Consider the following 18,031-nt stretch of genomic DNA (forward strand, 5'->3'; position numbering starts at 1 on the left):
AACATCAATGCATGTTGAAATCTGAGAAGCAATAAGAATTAGGAATCAAAAAGCAGACAGCTCATAGAAGCAGGCAGAGGAAAACTATACACACACACACACACACACACACACACACATGCACACACACACACAGTTGGGGAATATATAGATAGATATAGATCTACATACACAAATATATGTGTGTGTACATATTTTGTAATGAGGAGTGATTCAGGAGATGAGAAAGAAGAGGAGATATTCCTGAAAAAGCCTCAAGGAAGTAGCCTTAATCATAGCAGTGAAATAAAGATGAGCACTTAAAAATCAGCAGTAAAAGGCTATGTGACTTTGGATACCTCCCTTGATTCTACACCTGAGTAGAATCTATTCATCTGTTATATGAGAGAATTAGCTTAGATTCAATTCATTTCAATTTAACAAACATTTATTAAGCACCTACAATACACAAAGCACTGTGCTAGGTACTAAGATACAAAGATGAAAACTATCACTTTATCTAACATCAAGATCCTTATAACATATTTGAGGTGAAAGGAGAGATGTAACATGCATGTAAGTATGACTCGAGGTAGAGTGTAAGAAGCAAACTATTCTAACAAAAAATTTAAAAATAGAGTATTTTTTTAAAAAAATTAATTTAATTAAAAAATTTTGAGAATTAATTTCAATTAAAAAAAGGGGCATGGGGAGTTATCAGAAAAGGCTTCATGGATGAGGTAGGACCTGAGTTGAGTTTACATGAATGCTAGGTAGCTATAGATAATAGGAGCCATTTAGTATACCTGTTTGAAATGTAGAGGAAAATGTGGGCAAAACTATTAAATAATGGTATAAAGGTAGATTAAAATCAGGTTATAAAGAGCTTTAGTTTTAATAACATGTATTTTATTCTATAAGCTATAACAGGGGGACAGAGAAGCTTTTTCAGAAGGAAAGTTATATGTCAAACTTGCACAAAAGAAAGATGATTTTGGTGATTCTTTGAAAGACAATCTGGAGAGGAAAAGACTGGAGTACAAGAAACCAATTAGAAGGCTTTTACAATAATCTAGGATCTCTACTGTTATGAATTTATAGAATCCACAGTCTTTTCCTTGACATGATGAGATATAAAGGGATTATACTATTTTTGCTTATTTAGGTCAGTCCTCCACTGAGGTAGATAACTACATCACTTTATGTGCAGGTTTTCAGTCATTCTTTAATACTAATAATATTTACATAAAGCTTTAAATTTTGCAAAGCACTTTGTACATGTTATCTGATATTATCCTCACAACAATCCTGGGGAATAGGTGCTATTATTGTCTCCATTTCACATTTGAGGAAATTGAAGTAGATAAAGATTATGTCACACAGCTGGATAAAGTCCAAGGTCAGAATTCCAATCAAGAATTCCATTCTCCAGATCTAGTGTTCTACCATCTCTACTACCTAGTTCCCATCTAAAGTTCATCTAAAAATAATCTAATAATGCATCCTAAAACATTTTACCATTGTATTTACACCAACTATTATGGTACCTTAGAAAAGCAAGTAAACAAAGGATGCTATTAAATTAATCACTAGCCACATTTCAAAATCCTATAGACTTAGTACTTACCCTCTATTACATTTGGCTATTTCATCAAAGAGAAGTTTCCATCGAGGTCTTCCAATAAAAAGTCTAGAATTCAGTGCCTGATACTTTTCACCAATTATTTTCTGCCAAAAATAAAATGTTCCATTCTGTATGACTTAACAGATAATCAAGATAACCCATTGCTCTGACATTATTGCTACAAACACCATGGCTCTCTACCAAAACACTGGAATGAAGAACATTTAAGAATTAAATGGCAAAGAATTAATAGTTACTTTTAGATATTATTCATTTTCTTTTTTCCTCTTTAATTCCTGTAATTGTTTTGCAAGTATTTCTTATAAAATAAAATTCTGATTATTCTTTGACTTGTTTCCACAGTTTTTTTTTAAATAACCATGGTATGTGACAAAGAATAGGATCTAATTACTCATTCTCAGCATAGATATTTTATAGTTGCTGTTATAATACAAAGACTACTATTATAGCTAATTCATCATACAAGTGAAATACTGCAAATGAGCACCACAAATTTAGAACTATATTCACAATCACCACAAGTTTAATATAGAATGCCTTGGTACAATACTTACATATGCAATGGTTTCTCAAGACTAAGTTTTGACTAAATGATACTTAAAAACACTCCCTCCAAAAGTTCGAATAGGGGAGTTGGAGTGGAAAGGGACCTAATGCTAGCAGTTAAGATACTAGACTGGGAGTTGAGGCATAAATCAGGATTTTAACTGTGGTAGAATGGTAACTAGTCATATCTAGTGTGTAGGATAATATATCAATGAAAGAGAAAAAATTCTAAAGTCAAAAAATAACTAGTGAACTAAGTCAACTATAAAGCACTATATGAAGATGAATTGTTGCAGTTATCATTATTATTGCTGTTATTAATGCCTAATTAGAAATGTCTGAGTCATTCTTCAATGCTAGATTTTTCTGTAAAGAAATTAGGTCAAATGTACATTTGTTTTCTCTCTCCACTGCTAGTACCTCCCCAATCCAGTACAGAGATACTTCATGAAAGCATGCCTAACTATAGACCATGGAAGGCATTGATGGCTTTAAGGATAATCAAAGGAATTTAAGCACAGGATTCTGAAGACAATGCTCTTGGGAGAGATTGTCTTTTTTTTTTTTTTTTCCCCCTGAGGCTGGGGTTAAGTGACTTGCCCAGGGTCACACAGCTAGGAAGTGTTAAGTGTCTGAGACAAGATTTGAATTCAGGACCTCCTGAATTCAGGGCTGGTGCTCTATCCACTGGGCCACCTAGCTGCCCCAACAGATTGTCTTTTAAAAATGCCTTCAGAGACAGCTTTTTGCTTGATGTCTTCCTGTTTAAATTACCCGAGGGCTTCTGCTACACCCAATCTCCCCCTATGAGATATGATAAACCTCCTACAGTTTCAGACAATCTTAATCACATACCTGTATTCCATCTGTTTGACTGAGGTACAGCTGGATGTTCACGTAGTCAGGTCGGTTCTCCTGCCAAAGCTGGGAGGATACCAGCACATTGTTTTAGTTTTTCCTATACACATTATTTCCTACCAATTTCTATGTTTCTATGATTCTGAATTCTGCCAATACTTGAGACTTACACATCACATATCCAATTCTATACAAAATACTGTTCTAGGTACTGAGGAATATATAAAAGTTAGAGAAGATATATATAATCAAGGCCTTTGGGAGCATGTAATTTGTAAGCATATAACAGAAAAGTACAAAGATTGCATGTGATGTCCGAAAACAGATCAGAATTCAAAGAATGAAATAAGTATAGATAATGGAATTGAGATCATCTAAGTAGAGTATTAAAGTATGGGAGAGAAGGATGAGAAAGAACATTCCAGAGATAGGGAACAATGTGAGCAAAGATAAAATTAGGAAATCACAAATCACAGAGGATTGAGGGGATTGCCAGAGCAGTTTGAGATTACCTTTTTTGTATATATTTCATTTATCTCATTCATTAAAATGTGAGCTCCTTGAGGGCAGAGATTATGGGGTTTTTTTTAACTTTTTTTTTTTTTTTTTTTTTTTTTTTACATCTCTAGTGCTTAGTATATTTTTTGAGACACTGTAAACATTGACTGACAGATAACAATGGAGGGATATGATTATACTTTTTTATAAAGGAAAATGAGTCAGACAATAGTAAAGGATAAGATGAATGGCAAAGAGAATGGAGATGTTTAGCTTTCCATTTTCACTAATCCAGATGGTTTGCAATGTCTTATTGAGGGTTGGTGACAGTAGAAAGAAAGAAAAGGAAACATTTAAGAGATATTGCTGAAGTAGACTTAATGGAACATAACACTGATTGCATTTTGAGTAAGCGTAGGAGCCAAAAAGAACCTCAAGATTTTATACACACACACACACACACACACACACACAGCCTATTGATTCTAAACCCTGTACTTTATTCACTGCACTATCTGCTTCTAGAACTGAAAAATAAGCATTAAAAATAAGTTGTAAAAGAATATTGTAGACTTTTAAGGAAGATATTTCATTAAGAGTGGTAGGCAAAAATAGTCAAATTGCAAAGGATTAAAGAGAGAATAAATAATGAAAAAGTACAATAATTCAGTCAATCAACAAGCATTTATTAGATACTAACTACATGCCAAGAACCAGGGTACAGACTGGGAATGTGAAGGAAAAAATTAAAATCCCGGCACATACATACACACATACACACACACACACACATACACACACACACACACACATACACACACACACACACAAACACACACACACACACACACACACACACACACTATGTGTCTGTGTCTGTGTATGTCTGTGTGTGTGAAATATATATGAGGTAGGCGATTAAGCAGGCACCACCGTATGGGAGCATCAAGAAAGGTCTCATGGTAGATATTGCACTTGAGCAGGGTCTTAAAAGCAGGTATGCTTTCTAAGAGACAGAGGTAAGGAAAGAATACATTCCAGACATAGTATATAATTTGTGGGTAGACCCAGATATAGGAGACAGCATGGCATGTATGAGAAACAGCAAGAAAAACAGTTTGGTTTGCCAGTAAAATAGAAGTAGAGAAAAGTAGAATTCTAGAAAGTAAGTTGAAGTTAGAATGATTTTTAAATGTCAAAGAAAATTTTGTATTTGATCCTAGAAGTTATAGGAAACCAATGAATTTTATCTGAGAACAATTAGATCTATATTTTAGGAAAATCACTTTGACAGATGTAAAGAACAGTTTGAAAAAAGAAAGTAACTTGGGAAATTAGACCAATTAGGAGCTAATTGCAAGAGTCAGGAGAGAAAATCAGCTTCTGAACCAGGAGGGAAGTATATAAGAAATCTATGGATATTTTTAAAAAGTTACAAATTTGATATATTCTTAATTATCAGTAACAAAGTCTAAAAACTAATCTGGTTCTATGCTTTTATCCATTCAATTGGGAACTGCTAAGTTGCAACTCAGAAAATGGTGTACAAATTACTTTGCAATTTTCAATTCCTACCTTTAGTTAAAAACTAATTTAAGTGCCACCTCCTCCAAGAAATTTTGCTTGCTACCCCAGAGTAGTAACAACCTGACCCTCATATTACACATTCGTTATGTTCCTTTATCACACTTACCATGTATTATTTGTTATGCATTGTAATTGCACATGCTTGCACTTTCTCTTTTTATTAAACTTTAAGTTTAAAAGACAACTTTATCTGGTTTGAACTTTGAATCTTTCTAAGAACCAGGGATAGCATTCAGTATTCAGTAGGTTCATAGCACAGGACTTTGAACAAAACAGAACCTTAATACATTTGTACTGAATGATGACAATGAAGAATCTCAAAAATTTTGCAATTAGAACAAAGATGGAAAAGCTGTTCCCTTTTCTCTATTCTAAGATGTTGTCTTGAGCATAAAGCGGGGGGAGGGAAAGAGAAGGGGGCAGAGGAGGAGGAGGAGTATCATCAATTTAGAACTGGAATATGATCTTATAGATGATTTAGTCTTCATTTTGTAAACAACGAAATTGAAAAGCAAAGAGGTCTTACCGGAGAGAATGGCTAAACTCCAATGTGAGATCCCACACCCTCTGCTTCTCAATCCACTATTTTATATATTTAACAACTGTTCTTCCCAGATAAAGCTAACATCTCGGCTCTCCCTACCCTTTCACCCCCATACCTCTATTTTTCTTTGTGTGTATTTTTTTTTTTATAGTGCTTCATAGCATATTGGTTGTTATTGACAACAATCCAATTGATTCTTTTAAACAGCCCACTAAAAGGCTTAAATGAAAGCCCAGTATCAAAAAGAGCTGGCATTTATGCCCTGGGATAAAAAACAAAACAAAACAAAACAAAAAAGCTCCATCAATTCTTACTAGATCAAATTACCTTGTTATGTAGCACACAGAGTAAATCTGCAAACCAATGAAAGGATTGGATATCTCTGCACACCCAGATGAAGTACAGTCTTCTGAGCTTGTATGGTCTCCAATCATCCCTTTAAAATCAAATGCTATGTTAGGGAATAAGGCAGCAAAAAAGCAATTAAAGATTTGTCTTGGAAAATCTACTTGCTATTAGAAAACAATCAATAAGTAGAGCAGCCTATTTTCATCTCAGTGTCTGAAGATGTAACAGTGAATGAAGCCCCTACATTAATTTAAAACAAAACATTGGTACCAAACCTCCATGTAATGAGCCATGATTCCCAGGAGTATAATATTTATACCTAAATGTTGCTACTATGTATCCCCATATCACCTATCTAATAAATCAATGCAAAAGAACAAATACACAAAACTGACACACATCAGAATACCAGTCCTAAACTCTTAGGGGGGAAACACAACAAACTGGATTTCCTTGCATCATAGGCTGGAGAGATCTTGCTCCAAAGTTCAATGGATCTTGACTTGTCTTCCCAGAAATCCCGCCCAAGATTCATTCCAGAAAATGGGTTGTTTACCCTACTTTAAAAAATCTTCAGGGGAGATTGCACAATGCCCCTATGTAATGGATTCCATTGTCATACATTCCAAGAGTCTGTGTTCCTTTTTATTATGATGATGAACTAGTTCTGAGGTTAAGAATTTGTTCTCCTAACAAAGGAGGTGTCCAAATAGTTTCTAATGTGTATTGAAAACAAATTACTTTGACTTGGAAAATATGGTTACTTTTCTAAATATCCCTCATGTTCCCAAATTTACACAATGCATCTAATGTATGGAGAGGAGAGAAAAACATAACATAAATGAATACATTTTTCTTGTTTATTCTCTATTTTTACATACCTCAAAGAAAGAGGTAGGAAGAGCCATTTTTTTTTTGGGGGGGGTAATTTTCTCCTGACATTTTTCTTTGGAGTTGAATGCCAAATAAGACCATTCAGTGAACAACTTTTTTTTTTTTTTTTTTTTTTTTTTTTTTTTTTTTCATTCACTGAACTTCTGCTGACAGTCTCCAATTTAAAACACCTGATAGCAGAACACTCTCCTTAAGAGATCTTATCTTTGTATCCTCTCCATTTTGGTCTGGTTGAATCACTAAATATATTTATTAACTGATTACATAACATTAATACATTTATTAGTTGGATGACCCTTATAGCAAGGCTCAAAAGCTAGCTTTGTTTTTATTTTCCTTGTCATAATTTTGTTTTTAAGCAATCATAGCATAATGTAAACAGGAATTTTGTTATTAAATAATAGAACTAAATCCCTTTGTTATTTTATGGCATTTTGTAGCCTTTCACTTATTTTGCCACTTTAAATTACAATCCTTGTATTGGCCCAAAAGAGGAATATTAATATTCTAATATCAGTGTTTGTCTCTGTCTCTTTCTCTTTTCTCTTTCTTTCCTTCCCTCTCTTCTTCCCTCTCAAAGTTAATTTCAAGTAGCTATTGTACTGTTCACTCACCTAGCCTAACACCATCTTTAATAAAAATGTATGAGAGAGATTGCATCATAGAATGCCAAAAAGAAAATAAAATTTAAAAAGAGGTTTCTGTTTTGTACTGATCGTCATTCCCTCATTGACTATTCCATTTCATTGGAATTTTAAAAGAATTGATCATAAAACCTTGCTAAATTGTTGAAAGGGGGTCAAACCACATATTAAGTTCAATTTGATGTACAGACTTCCATTAGAAGCAATGGTTAATAAAAGTTTCCAAATGGGTATATTATCTCTAATTTTAAATAGATTTCAATTAAAATTATACAAGTAGAAGTTACAGATATAAGGGGTCATACTCTGTGTGGGATGTTAATATACAAAACTATTAACGAAAATAAAAAAACAAACATTTCCGATGGAAGAAATCTGATTTTTTTTCTTAGCTATAAAATTTTCTTTTAAAAATACTTACTTTTAACATTCATTTAAAAAAAAAATTGACTCCCAAATTCTTTCCCTCCCTCCAGATTTTCCCTATCCATTGACAGGGCAAATAATATGTCAATCATATATGTGACATCATGCAACACATTTTCATATTAGCCATATTGAAAAAAATAGTAAAACAAAGTGGGAAAAAAGTCTACTTCAATTTATATTTGAAATTCATCAATTTTCTCTCTGGAGGTAGATAGCATTTTTTCATCATGAGTTCTTTAGAATTATCTTGGACCAATACGAAAATATTAGCTATGCTTTGATATTAAGGCTGAGATATGTGCTTTTAAAAAGTCATCACATATTAAACATTGTATCTGCACTGACAATAATCTATTTCTAATTCTAGACATTTGGAGAGGGCCAGTTTTCAAAAAAATTGATGTGTTTCAGGTAATATTTTATGAACAATAAACTTTCTTCTACAGCATGACTGAGGACTCATTTGGTTCTTGCTTATATTTTATTCTTATAAAAAGACTAATGATGCTTCCTTGAAATCAGGTTGTTCATTGAATGAGATTTTCTCAATACTAACTAATATAAAAAAGAAAATGCAGAAAATCATCAGAACCAGGATAAGTGAATTATAAACAAACATTTGAAAACTAGATCCCCATAAGTTACTGTGGTCTTTAGTCTTTATCATAACAAAAGGAACTTAAAAACATCTATATCCTTAGGACTGCAATTGATTTTGTTGTAAAAAAGTCAAAGTATCTCAACTCCATCATTTCCCAACTCTCTTTCTCCTAAAAAATAAAATAAAATAAAATACAATTCAAAGAAGTTCTAACCACCAACATCTTATGGTGATGCCCATATTTATTATAATCACATTATTTTTCAGGGTATGGAATGAAACTTTTTATTTTTTTTCTACTTGCCAATGTACCAGAGGGAGAAAAACAGAGAATTATTAAATCTTGGAGTTAAGAAAAGGTCATCTACTCTAAGTCTCTAAGTCATAAAAACAGATCTGAGAAATGGCCGTTTTGTTTGAATATTTACAGTGACAAGAAACTCACAAGTTCTCAAAATAGTTTATTCCAATTTTGGTATCTCAAATTAATGGATTTAAAAAAAATATTTAGGATAGAGTCAAAATAGAGACTGAATAATCCTGCTTTCTATTACTTAGTAATAATACATTATGGACCTATTTATTTCTTTATCCTACTTGGTTTTCACAGTAAACAACGTTTCTTCACTTTTTTTTGGGAGGTGGGTTATAAAAGTAAAGGAGAATGCACAAGCCTCAGAGGAAACTTCCTTTCCCAGGAGATCCCTATAACAGAGAAATCACAGGTCCCATCCTTTCTCTATGTCCCATCCCTAAATGTATACAAAGGAAACCTAAAATTTCTGATCTTGCCTAAAGTCCAAAAAATGTTAGATGGGCAATTTTAGGCTAAGTTAGGGTGAAGAGGGAAAACATTTTTAACCATGGTTATTAATTATAATACATCTTCCAGGAAACTGGCATACAGCTCTGTACCTGTTAGAATTTCTTTAAAAATGGAAATGACTAGATACTGTCAGCATGTATCAAATGCCATCATGTATTTTGACCACCAGGAGAGAAGTAGTACAGTCAGATTCAGAATAACTGCTATGGGGTTATGAAATCAAAATGAGATTATAAGTGGGAGACTATGTCCAAAAAATAATAACTAAAGTAATTATTTGGAAAAATAGGTAGTTATTTTGTAGGTGGAAAAAGGAAATTGCAGCTGGAGTCATCTTCCTTCCTTCCTTCCTTCCTTCCTTCCTTCCTTCCTTCCTTCCTTCCTTCCTTCTTCTTCCTTCCTTCCTTCCTTCCTTCCCTTCCTTCCTTCTTTCCTTCCTTCCTCCTTCCTTCCATTTCTTATCTGTGTCTATATTTCTCTGTGTACCTATCTCTCTGTCTCTGTTTCTCCCTCCTTCCCTTTTCCTCCCTCCCCCTCTCTCTCTCTCTCTCTCCTCTCTCTTTCCTCTCTCTCTCTCCTCTCTCTCTCTCTCTCTCTCTCTCTCTCTCTCTCTCTTTCTCTCTTCTCTGTCTCTCTCTCTCTCTTTCTCTCTCTCTCTCTCTCTCTCTCTCTCTCTCTCTCTCTCTCTCTCTCTTCTTTCTCCTGTCTCTCTCCTCTCTCTTTCTCTCTCTCTCTCTCTTCTCTCTTTCTCCTGTCTCTCTCTCTCTCTTTCTCCTGTCTCTCTCTCTCTCCCTCTCTCTCTCTCTCTTCTCTCCTTGTCTCTCTCTCTCTTTCTCTCTCTTTCTCTCTCTCTCTCTGTCTCTCTCTCTCTCTTTCTCCTGTCTCTCTCTCTCTCTTCTCTCTCTCTCTCTCTTTCTCTCCTGTCTCTCTCTCTCTCTCTCTCTCTCTCTCTCTCTCTCTCTCTCTCTCTTCTCCTGTCTCCTCTCTCTCTCTCCTCTCTCTCTCTCTCTCTCTCTCTCTCTCTCTCTCTCTCTCTCTCTCTCTCTCTCTCTCTCTCTCTCTCCTCTTCTCTCTCTCTCTCTCTCTCTCTCTCTCTCTCTCTCTCTCTCTCTCTTCTCTCTCTCTCTCTCTCTCTCTCTTCTCTTTCTCCTGTCTCTTTCTCTCTCTTCTCTTTCTCCTGTCTCTCTCTTCTCTCTCTTCTCTCTCTCTCTCTCGTCTCTCTCTCTCTTCTCTCTCTCTCTCTCTCTCTCTCTCTCTCTCTCTCTCTCTCTCTCTCTCTCTCTCTCTCTCTCTCTCTCTCTCCCCCCTTTCTCTTTTTCTCCCCCTCTCTCTCTCTTTTGGCCTATATCTATGATTTCATTAGTTTTGGGATACATCAGTATGCAAGCTCCCCACATCAATAAGCATGTGCCACTTGACTGTGATTTATACTCTCTGATAATTCCCTAGAGTATTGTTAAGTGAGTTGTCCATAGCCACAAAGCCATTATATCTTAGAGCAAGATCCAAGTCTTTCTGACACCAAAATTGTCATTACACCATGTGGCCTCTCATTCTTTTTATAGCCAGAATACTGTTGTCTGAATAGAGTTTGGCCAGCCAGCACAATGTTTCAGAAAAGAGTATGTGATGAATAAATTTTGCTTTATTATTTGTAGGCTAAAATGTTAGGCTTTATACTAAAAACGATGGAATGTTTTTGACATTATCTACTATTTTTTTTCTTATTATTTTCTATTTCTATTATTTTCTTTTTTTCCCTTCTCATACCTATGACATGAGGGAATCATAGGACTTTGAGATGAAATGAATCTTTGAATCTTAGTTCTCTAATATCATCCACCATCCTCAATATTTTATAAATGAACAATAGGAGGTTCAAGAAGTTATGTTACTTTCCCAAGCATGTACAATTCATGAGTAGGAAAGCTGGAAATCCAACTTATGACCTCTTCAAATCCAAAATACTACTTCTACTTCACTATGATGCCTTTCCCCAGCAAATTATGTATTGATTGAAGTAGAATTTAAATATTATAGGGGACAATAAATTGGACTGGCATCTTATAATAATTGCTATTTTCTTAGATTTCTGGCTCACTGTGCCAGAGTTTGACTTCTCTCTTTTAGCTATTACTGTATGTATGTTCAGTTATTTTTATGTTTGGAGCCACAATTTATTTGTAAAACATGGGAATAAATATTCTCTAATTTCCCATCCAGCTCAAAATACTATGATCCCATGATTACTAGAGCCCTAGTTTTGTCTCAAGAGTAGTCTAAGAGGAAGTTTATAAGACTAGAAGACAAAGGAACAGGGCCCCAAATTTTACTCTTTCACTCATAATTAGTAAAACTGTAAATCAGGATAGACCTCCTAGCTACCCCTAAAATAAGAAGGGATCCTCTTCTCATTTGCTCCCTTATTAAAATGAATATGATTTTATTGAATTAGCAAAGTGGCACACTGGAATGAATATGAAATTTGGAATTGAAAGTTCTGGGTTCAAATTAGATAAAGTATATGGAATTTCTAAGGCCCTTTTCATGTGAAGCAGTTCAATATGACAATTAAAGAAAAGATACATTTGTATAAAGGAAGATTTTACATATATATATTCATTGGCAAATATCTAAGATATTGCCAAGTATTAAGAAGGCCATCAATCTGATATATAATGAGTAGAAAAATAAATTTTGTTTTTGCTATAATGCTAGCATATACTTATGAAGCACAATAACTTTCATACAGGATCTCAACAGTCTGAGATAAAAAAAACGATATGGTATAGATACAAAGACAAAGTCCCCCTTTAAAACAATGGAGAATGATGACTTATTTCAACAGTTTGCTTAATAAAAAGGCAAATGTATATAATTAATTTATTAAAAACTAGATAAAAATGAATATAAAGAAATACTATTTCAATGGCACCAAAGAGACAGACTGAAGTTTTTATAGCTTTAAATATGATGACTAACTCAGATCATTTGCATATATATGGTTTATGACTGAGGAGAATTTTTTTAAACAGAGAAATCATACAAACATTCAGAATCTGAGGTATGATTTGAAAAAAGGACCATTGATATGAAATGGGAAACTTCAGTGCTCTGACTTGTTAAGTGAAAGACAAATCATTGAGACTCAGGAGACAAATCAAGTAATGATAATGGTTTCACAGGTAAATGAAACAAAAAGTTAATGAATCTAACATGATATAGGAACATAAGTGGAAAAAATGGAATGGGATGGGGAATGGGTTTCAGTGTGTTGATTGTTAGAAGCTGCTGAGTGTGTACTGTGGCAGTTGAAAACAATTCATGAACAGAATGCTTCCCCTGAGTGATTCTCGATTGGTAGCCAGAGAATTGATTTTATGGTCAAGAGCTTCGGAGATAGCTATAGTCCTTCAGCATGACCTAAAGTTGGAGGCAGATGTAGCTGTTGTCTTTATAGGACTTTAAGCTATTACATTAGACTTGAAAGCAAAATGTGAGGGGGAATTTGTAGTTGTTTTGATATACTGATGAGGAAGACTAAAAAGTTGTCTTTAACTATGCTAATTCCAACTAATTAATATAAAATTTAAGTGAGTGAATAACTGACTGGTCTGTATAGTGTAGAGATAGCCAATTTGATGTACTTTATAGACTTTTAACTTAAAGAGAACTATTAGTCATATTAAAAAACACACTTTCTAGATGCCATTTTAATGATAATGTATAACTAAAAGAGCTTGTAAATGCTGTGTTTGAAAAAAAAAAAAGAGTACCAACTGAAGAGTAGTGAGAATCAATAGTCAAGCAAGGAGCAGAGAAGCATTTTTATGTGAAACAGATATTCCTAAATAGATTGATGGTATTAAAGTTTGCAATTCAAAATTGTGGCTAACCCCAAGCCCATGAGTTTTCATCCTTTATGAATTTCCTTACCAGATTTCTGTAAGCATATGGCCACTCACTTGAGACTAGTGTTTGTAGAGTATATTAGAGGTTTATATGTGTAGTGTACTATATTTTATCTTTAATTTATTATATTACATTCTATTATTAATGTACTTTCTTTGATATATTCATATATTTAATATTATTTATTTTCCCTTAAGTAAATGGTTATATTTAAGATCTAAAAGTGTCATTACTGTGAAAGGCAAGAAACATAAATATCACACAGTGTATAAATATCTTATGAATAGGTGGTTGTTCAGTACAAAATGCTGTGAATGGGGGTTTGCGAGTTAAGGATGGTAAGCAGAAGTATAGTTCTTCTATATAGGGTTATCCCTTGAGAGAGAGGAAATATAACATGGTGGTGATCTATTTCCAATCACTTAGATATTTATGGTGTGAGAGTGGGTTGGAGGGTATGAACCAGACCCAAAGACATATGATATTGTAGAGTATGTTTATACCTCCACTTTGTCTGCAACCCTGGTACAATACCACTTACTGCATTACCTTTGGGTTGAATCAATCATGTAATGCTAAACCCTCCAGGGATAAGCCTTCACCATTTTTAAAAAAACACCATATATATCACATCAGTAATCACTAAATTAGACTACAATTCCCTCCTTGACTAGCAACTTTGGTTATTTATACTGCTAGAGGCTGAAGTCTTAAAGGCATTACATATGGTAAAGAGATAATCTCTTAAAACAGTAACAGCATTCCATTTAACTAAACATTGATTAAGAGGCTTATACAATATATCAAAGTGACATACAGCAATGTGTTGAGTATTGATGCAAAAGGAGTCACTCCGATGCCTCCAGCCACACACAAGCTGACCTCATAATTCAAGGATTCCTCAAAGGGACTCCCAAAAGGCCCATCGATGTACAGCCTGCAGAAAAGAAAGAGATATAGAAGATATAAACTATGGAAATTAAATTTAAATGCAAATGTGAATGACATATACAGAATCAAACATTTTATTCCTACACCTGAAGACAGTATTTGTCTAATACTTAGAAAGCAGATCAACCTACAGAAGAGATACTATTTCCAAATTTGAAAAAGATCTTTAAAAATAGGGAAAGAGTTAAGGTAAAAGAGGTAATAAAATATGGCTAAAGATAAGATAAAGCTCTTTGAATCGAATGCTTTTATCTTTCATGACAATAAAATATTTAATAAAAAAGATATTTCCTGCTCTGGAATCTCTTTCATTGCATATTATATTGAAAATTTTTTTTTTTTTTTTTTTTTTTGGTATGTACACACTTTCAGTCCTTGAGAAGGGCATAAGACTGGAAAATTTGGGCAAGGAAAGCACAGAAACAAAGAAAGGTTTATAGCATAATCTCAGACTTTTATTGGAATGATCTGAAGAAATGGGTTAAAAAAAACCCTTCTCTATAAAGTTATCCTGTTGTGTATACACTATTAAAATAATACCTTGTACTTATATAGAACTTTTCAATTTGCAAGGGTATAGAAATATCTCATTGGTTTTTATAACAACCTTGGCAGGTTGATACCATTATCATCCTCATTTTATAAAATGAGGCAACTAAAGCAGAAAGAACTCAAACAACTTGCCCTGGGTCATTTGGTTAGTAGTTTTCTGAGGCTCAGCTTATACTTAGGTCTTTCTGAAACCAACTGTAGGGTATAGTCACTGAACCACCTAACTGCTTTAAGTATTGGTATCTCAAGTTTATGAGACTGGCAATAGACTATCTGAATGTCTTCAAGAAGACACCAATTATATCCTCTTAAGCATGACTTTATGACTACAAATTTTCTGTGTCTTTTTCTGTCTTATACATAACACACACACACATATATACTCACACACATACACACACATAAATATATATATATATACACATACACACACCACTTTACATACCACTATTGAACTATCTGGTCTTTGGGGATCTCATAAAACTAATACATGCTAAATTGCTTCTAACATGAGAATTTCAATTGTGAAAATTCTCCCTTCATGGATTATTACCATATGGTATTGAAGCTGTCAAAGCAACCGGTTGTATGAAATAGTGGTCCAACTGTTAATGAAATTTTTGAATTAGCTAAATATTTTCCAGGTATCAATACTAACAGGGAAAGAAATTAAGATAGATAATTGAAATTAAGTAAGCTAAGCAAAAAGCAAAAGATATAGAAGAAATTAAAAATATTAAATGATGGTACTTGAGTTAAAGTAATGTTGCTTCTCAAATGTTGTTCTATGCATTTACATCCAAAATATAAATTACCTATACTAGGGGATGGAACTGTTCTCAGAAAAGCATTTCTCTGGATCATTGTTTTCTCATTTGATATATAAAATATCTCAGTGCTAAACTCATTCCCAACTCTAAAATTAGTGTTCATACAATTATAGATTTAGACCTAGATTTGAAATTAGAGACCACCCCAAAGGTGAAGTCGATGAACTTGTGAGTTTTTAAATATATTTTGATATATATTTAAGCATAATTGGTTTTATGTGTAATACTGTGCTTTTAATTTTACACATTTCAAAACATTATTCTGCTAAGGAATCCATAGGCTTCAGCACAATGCCAAAGGGGTCTATGACAACAACAAACAGTTAAGAAAAGCACCCCCTCATTATGTCAGCACCCATATAATGTTCTCTCTATTGGATAATTTTTTTAGAAGTCTATAAAGAAAACTTCAAGGCTTATGTAATTTTATACTGCATTAATAGAGCAGTTGGATTTTCCCATCATTGAAAGCCAAAAAACAAAAACTAGAAGACCAACTGTCAACCTGTGGATTTTGTAGAAAGAAACAGGTCTTTACTTTGAACACAAAAATCGTGTGATTCAGTGTTCATATTTCTATTTTGCAGATATCTTTTATAACATCTACTGTAGTTCTATAGACCAAATCTGTGACTCATTGTTGTAGGGAATTCCCAGTGAGAAAAATCCTTTTGACAATGTATCTCAACTTTGGCTCTGCAATTTAAAATCTTAGAGCGTGAACTAGGAACAATAAGTAATTAAGTGATTTTTTTTTTTAGGGTCACCAAGCCAGCACAGATCAGTGATAGCTCTTGAGCATAAACCTTCCTAATTCTAAGTTTGGACCTCTCTGAATAATGTAAAGATTCTTTAGATGCTTGGTATTTGAGACATAAAAAGTCAATTGTGATCTCTGAATCCTAGGTGACCACAATTTAAAAAGTAAATAATCCTTCCTAAACAAAAAACACACTCAATATAAGTATCCAGTTGATGAGCATATGTGGCAGCTGGGTGGGGCATAGTGGATAAAGCATTAAGTTTGGAAACAGGAAGACTTATCCATAAGTTCAAATCAGGCTTCAGACACTGACTAGCTCTGAGTAAGTCACTTAACCTATTTGCCTCAGTTCCTCAATGTGTAAAATAGTAAATGGTAAGGAAGGAAATGGTAAACCACTCTAGTATTTTTGGCAAGAAAACTCTAAATAGGATCACAAAGAGTTGCATATGACTGAAAGAAATGAACAACAAAAATGAATGTATGCAAGGGTTCTTTCTTGGAACTGACTGTTTTCAATTCTATGAAGAATTGCTAAAATCAGACAATATGCAAATATTAAGTAAAGATTGTCTTGTGTGAAACCAGTTGTTGATCAAAGAATGGAACTAACTCCAAAAATAAGGAAAGGGGACACACAAGTGATTTGGATTCAAAGTATCTTAGAGGAGGGAAGTTGGTTGTTCTTTTTTGAAATGCTCTTGGGCATGAAGTGAGTCACTGCAATTTTCCATTAGGGTGGTAATGACAGCTGCACAACGACTGGCATGTGACTGCTCAGCAACATCTGGAAATGTCTTAGAGAGCCATATGAGAGTACTTTTCAAACTACACTTTACATATTTTAAGCAGCTTAATATAAAAATATAATGCCTTTAAGCTATGAATGGTGACAACTTTTAACTCATCCTTACCTCTTAGTATCTTTTAAAGAATAATATGTTATCCTCATTATGCATATGGTCGAGGTACAGAAATTTAATGTTTCTGTCCAAGGTCAGACAGCAAATCAGTGAAGGTGAGAGCAACTCCACACTTTGTTAACCTGAGCCAGTGTGTGTATACCACAGATAGTGTTCCTTTGTCTGTAACCTTATACATCCTAGAAAAGGATAACAGGAGTCCCTACCTTCTTCACTATGGTTTGAATCCATTAATTCTGCAATGGAATTATACAAGATTAGATTTTTCTGAAAGCAGTGACCATTCACAGTCCATCTTCATTTTGATTTCTATTTCACTTATAAGTAAAATGACGTTAATTCTATCTCAATAGGTACCCTAAATTTTTTTGGAAACAGATTCTTTCAAATCTAGAAATGTAGTCTCCTCCTATATGGAAGAGATTGTCCTCTTCCTTTTCTGGAAACTTCACACTAAAAACTTTTATTTAATCTCATTATTTGATATCTTCTTGTCTATACTATCCTAAGTGTGAAACTATAAAATGTGTTGAAATAAGAATCCTCTCCTACTTAAAATTACACATGACCTGAGAGAACTGCCCCAAAGTCTGGAATTGTTAGGATTACCAGGTGAGAACTCAGGTTGTCTGGACAATTACAAGGTGAGAACTCAGGTTGACTTGACAGTTCTCTAGCTCAGACCTTTGGTTTGGCCTTTA

The 18,031-nt window shown here is 33.8% G+C and overlaps 1 protein-coding gene across 3 annotated transcripts in view; it reads right to left on the reverse strand.

Annotated features, from left to right (window-relative positions):
- Window positions 1-18,031, reverse strand: part of NOX4 (NADPH oxidase 4) — a 225,920-nt gene that overhangs the window by 6,712 nt on the left and 201,177 nt on the right. For all 3 annotated transcript variants that reach the window (XM_074304691.1, XM_074304692.1, XM_074304693.1), the window contains 4 exons: window positions 14,129-14,248; window positions 5,985-6,093; window positions 3,026-3,094; window positions 1,607-1,707 (listed from right to left, as the gene is read on the reverse strand). In XM_074304691.1, coding sequence (XP_074160792.1) covers window positions 1,607-1,707; window positions 3,026-3,094; window positions 5,985-6,093; window positions 14,129-14,248 — 399 coding nt within the window. The remainder of the gene's footprint in view (window positions 1-1,606; window positions 1,708-3,025; window positions 3,095-5,984; window positions 6,094-14,128; window positions 14,249-18,031) is intronic.

This window comes from Sminthopsis crassicaudata, chromosome 3 (assembly GCF_048593235.1).
Source record: "Sminthopsis crassicaudata isolate SCR6 chromosome 3, ASM4859323v1, whole genome shotgun sequence".
In the NCBI taxonomy this organism is placed as follows: domain Eukaryota; kingdom Metazoa; phylum Chordata; class Mammalia; order Dasyuromorphia; family Dasyuridae; genus Sminthopsis; species Sminthopsis crassicaudata.